General features: G+C 40.0%; 1 protein-coding gene across 1 annotated transcript; it reads right to left on the minus strand.

The window, feature by feature from the left end:
• Positions 1–392: 392 nt before the first annotated feature.
• uts1 (urotensin 1) lies at positions 393–2,919 on the minus strand. Its single transcript, XM_063495531.1, has 2 exons — positions 2,311–2,919; positions 393–1,885 (listed from the first exon to the last, which is right to left on the minus strand). Exons 1-2 carry the CDS (start codon positions 2,452–2,454, stop codon positions 1,436–1,438), a joined length of 594 nt encoding a protein of 197 aa, XP_063351601.1. The 5' UTR covers positions 2,455–2,919; the 3' UTR covers positions 393–1,435.
• Between the last annotated feature and the right edge of the window lie 522 nt (positions 2,920–3,441).

The raw sequence follows: 3,441 nt of genomic DNA on the forward strand, positions 1-3,441 counted from the left end.
GGAGAGCTCAAATAATAAAATACTAAGAGGAGAAATAATGACCTCAGCAAAGTCTGATGGTTTTATGTTTACAGTTCAGTGTACATATTTTGTCTGATTAAGGTCAGCTAGAGGATGTTGGTGGGTTGCAAAAAAAAAGAGGAAAATATTTAAATACTTTGCTTTGAAAGTTTGAACCTTTGGTGGTGGTGCTAGTGAAAGATAATGAGAATCATCTGAACTCAACTCCAGTTACATTTGTCTATAGGAACAGTTTTCATCTTTCTTTCACTCTTGACTTTGGAAATGGTCAGCTGTAAAAAAACACTTGATGACACTTCATCAGAGTATGAGTTTGTATTTTATAATCAATACACACACATAGATGGCAACAATAACAACATCAAAGGCATTCACTTTTACTTCAAACTTTTTTATTACAAAATATAAATGGCAAAAAGCTTTGTTTTTTTTTCATTTGCTAAAACAAAGAGACTGGTGTCAGACATGAATGTTACAGTAAAATTAAGCATTTTTTTTCCCTTTTTCTGTTTTTTGTAGGTTACCATGCTACAGTAGATACAGTACAGGTGATAGTGCTCCTGCTCAAAGAAATGACAGAAAGGGGGGAAATTAATGTAAAAGGCAATAACCATCTGTCCATTGAGCTTGATCAAGAGACAAAGTGATGATATACAAGCCAGTTGGGCTGACAGAAAAAAGTTTGAAAATTTGTCCTCTGGTTCTCAACAGTGACAGAAATTTAACTTTGGGCAAGCAGATACATTTTCTACAGCTCTGTACAAACATGTAGTTTGCTTAAAATAATCTAAATGAATCTGAATATGCATTTGTATTACTTTATACTTAACTAAAAATAAATAAATACACATTTTTAACATTTGTGACTGCTGGCAACCATAAACTCTTTCTTTTAATCTGTCACATCTACAGCATTCAAAGGTCAAACTAAAGCACTTCTCAGTTCATAGATTTCCAGGTCAGCTTAGTCTTTCTGAAAACATTAAGCTTACAACACATACACACAAACTGCTTAAACAACTTATTTTAGACATAAATTCATAAAGAAGTGTTGATTTCCAAGTCAAACCACATCCAATACTTCAAAGAGTGAAAACGACTTGATATCCAAGGGTTTTCCCTTTTTGCCACGAGTCCACCACAAGTCCAGAGATTAAGAGGATTGTGTGTGTTTGAAGATGAGAGGGGGTCTGAGAGGTCCTTTTCCATATCTTCCAACAATGTCTTTAAATAACACTTAAAACATTTTACATTTTAATGACAGCTGCTGTGATGCGTAAAATGGCACCAACTGTGCGTAAAATGATGTGGAGAGGACGGCAGGCGCACGAACAGAAACTAATGTCAGAGGTCTGGAATATTGATACAGCTTCTGGGCTCTTTTAAGGAGGCGTTTTCAAAAAGAAGCAGAGATTTACTTCCCCACCTCGTCGAGCACTTTGCGGTTGAGCTGAGCCTGCTCTCTCTGGCTCTCCATCTTGGCCATCTGGATCATATTCCTCAGCAGGTGGAAGGTCAGGTCGATGGAGAGCGGCGGCTCTTCGCTGCGTTTCAGCAGCTGCGCCGCGGTCCTCATCGCCGCTTCCTCCGCCTCCTCGCTGTCTTCTTCTGGCGGGAGCAGGTGGAGACGATCCAGGTTCCTCCTCTGGAGAAACCTCATGATGTTTTCGCCTAGTAGATCGGAGGCGGTGTTGTCCCCGGCGGCAGCCGCTCTGAGGAGCACCTCGTCCAGTTGCTGCGTTTGGAGGCGACCGCTGCCATCCATCCAGCCAGGGAAGATGCGCGGTCTGCCGGCGGCTGGACGGAGGTGTGATGAGAGGAGGACCGAGGAGAGCAGCAGGAGAAGGGAGACTGGCTTCATGTCCTGCAAGCAAAGGAAACATTTAAGATGACATTCAGACCTTTAGGTTTAAAAGTACATTTCACATTGTATCTTGGAAATGTTGCGTTTTATTTACATTCTCTCTGAGCTAAGCGTGTCATTCATACACTTTTAAAAGTTTAAACTTTAGTTTGGGCCGTGATTCGGCAGATGTAAAATCTCATGTTCGCTCCAAAGGCAAAAGAAATGTTATCTGTCAATCTGATGGATAAACCTAAATCTTCTAGAACATTTACTTGAACTGGAAGTCAAATTACAAAAGAATATTTAATGGCGACATTTTCTTTTGTAGCCAAATATTGTTCAAGCAAAAGCGCATAAGACGACGAGCACCTCACTGTGCGGTTATTAAAAAGTTTAAATGATGAATAAAACTTTAGACTGAACGAAAGAACTGCTGTTCTTACTTTACTGTCTCCAGATGCTGCAGTTGGACTTTGCGGTCGGCCGGTGAGATTCAGCAGAGTCTGAAAAGTCCCTGTGAGCGGAGACTGGAGGGGACCGGAGGGTTTTATACGTCCTGCCCGCTCCTTTGACGTCAATGTGAGCATAGATAGCGCTTTGGAAACCGGACAACTATCGAGACGCAAAGCACAGAAGTCCCGAGGGACAGCTGGGGAAGCTGTGATGGACGGAGAATAAAGGACGTGATTTTTTTTTTTTTTACAGCTTCATTTCTTTCCCATCCTTGGTGGGTCATCGAGTTTGATGAGGTAAACTCACAGGGGTACAAGAGGAAAGTGTCAATAGGTGTGGGATTTCTGGGGCGATTCAGGAAACTGCCCAACTTTTTATTCTTATATTATCAGAATTATTTTGTTCCGGTTGTGCGTGATTATGTTTTCCTTTGCAACTCGCACTGCCTTAAATTCTCTCTTAAATATGAATAAAGAATCAAAGTAACGTGAAAAATCTGTGAAGAGTCTGTCTCCCTGCACTGCATTGCTGAAGGGCTATTTCACTTTCAGAAGTTCAAATGAAAGAATTAGAGGTGAATTAGAGGCAGAAACTAAGCGCTGAAGTGATGCAAGAAGATGTAAAAGACAATAAATCAGCATTAATTCAGCTCACATTCACCTGCCTGAAGTTAAAACTTTATTTCTGACCAGGCTGTGCTCTAAAGCAAAGTATTGCTTTGGCCAAATTAGACAAAGAAATGACTTTTAAACATTAAATAGAAGCTGTGAACATGAAAAACGTCTTTAAAGTCAGACTAAATGGATGAGGGAGCTGTCTATGGTGCTGAACCTTCACGGGATTATTAGTAAAAGCTCACTTTTTATACCAGTGAAACCAGAATATAAAGAAATCCATAGTAGATGTTATTTACTACTAGTCACAAGGTTGTTCTAGCTGATAATCACAGAGTTCCATAGTTAAATATGAATCACGTAAATAGGGGACAAAAGTAATGAAGGCCAAACACAAGTTAAACTTTTCCTTTTACAGACCTCCTGAAACCTGAAATATTTTCCAGACTCACACTTAGGTATTATTAATACACTGCACATTACATAAAGGTGGTCTGGCACAATCAC

The sequence above is a fragment of the Pelmatolapia mariae genome, linkage group LG15, assembly GCF_036321145.2.
Source record: "Pelmatolapia mariae isolate MD_Pm_ZW linkage group LG15, Pm_UMD_F_2, whole genome shotgun sequence".
NCBI lineage: Eukaryota > Metazoa > Chordata > Actinopteri > Cichliformes > Cichlidae > Pelmatolapia > Pelmatolapia mariae.

What these genes read in the sequence shown, in the direction of transcription:
- uts1 (XM_063495531.1), bottom strand. Translation starts at nt 2,454, where the DNA reads ATGCTCACATTGACGTCAAAGGAGCGGGCAGGACGTATAAAACCCTCC. An exon ending in CAGCATCTGGAGACAGTAAA is followed by an intron (nt 1,886 to 2,310) that starts GTAAGAACAGCA and finishes CTTTGCTTGCAG; the next exon opens with GACATGAAGCCAGTCTCCCT.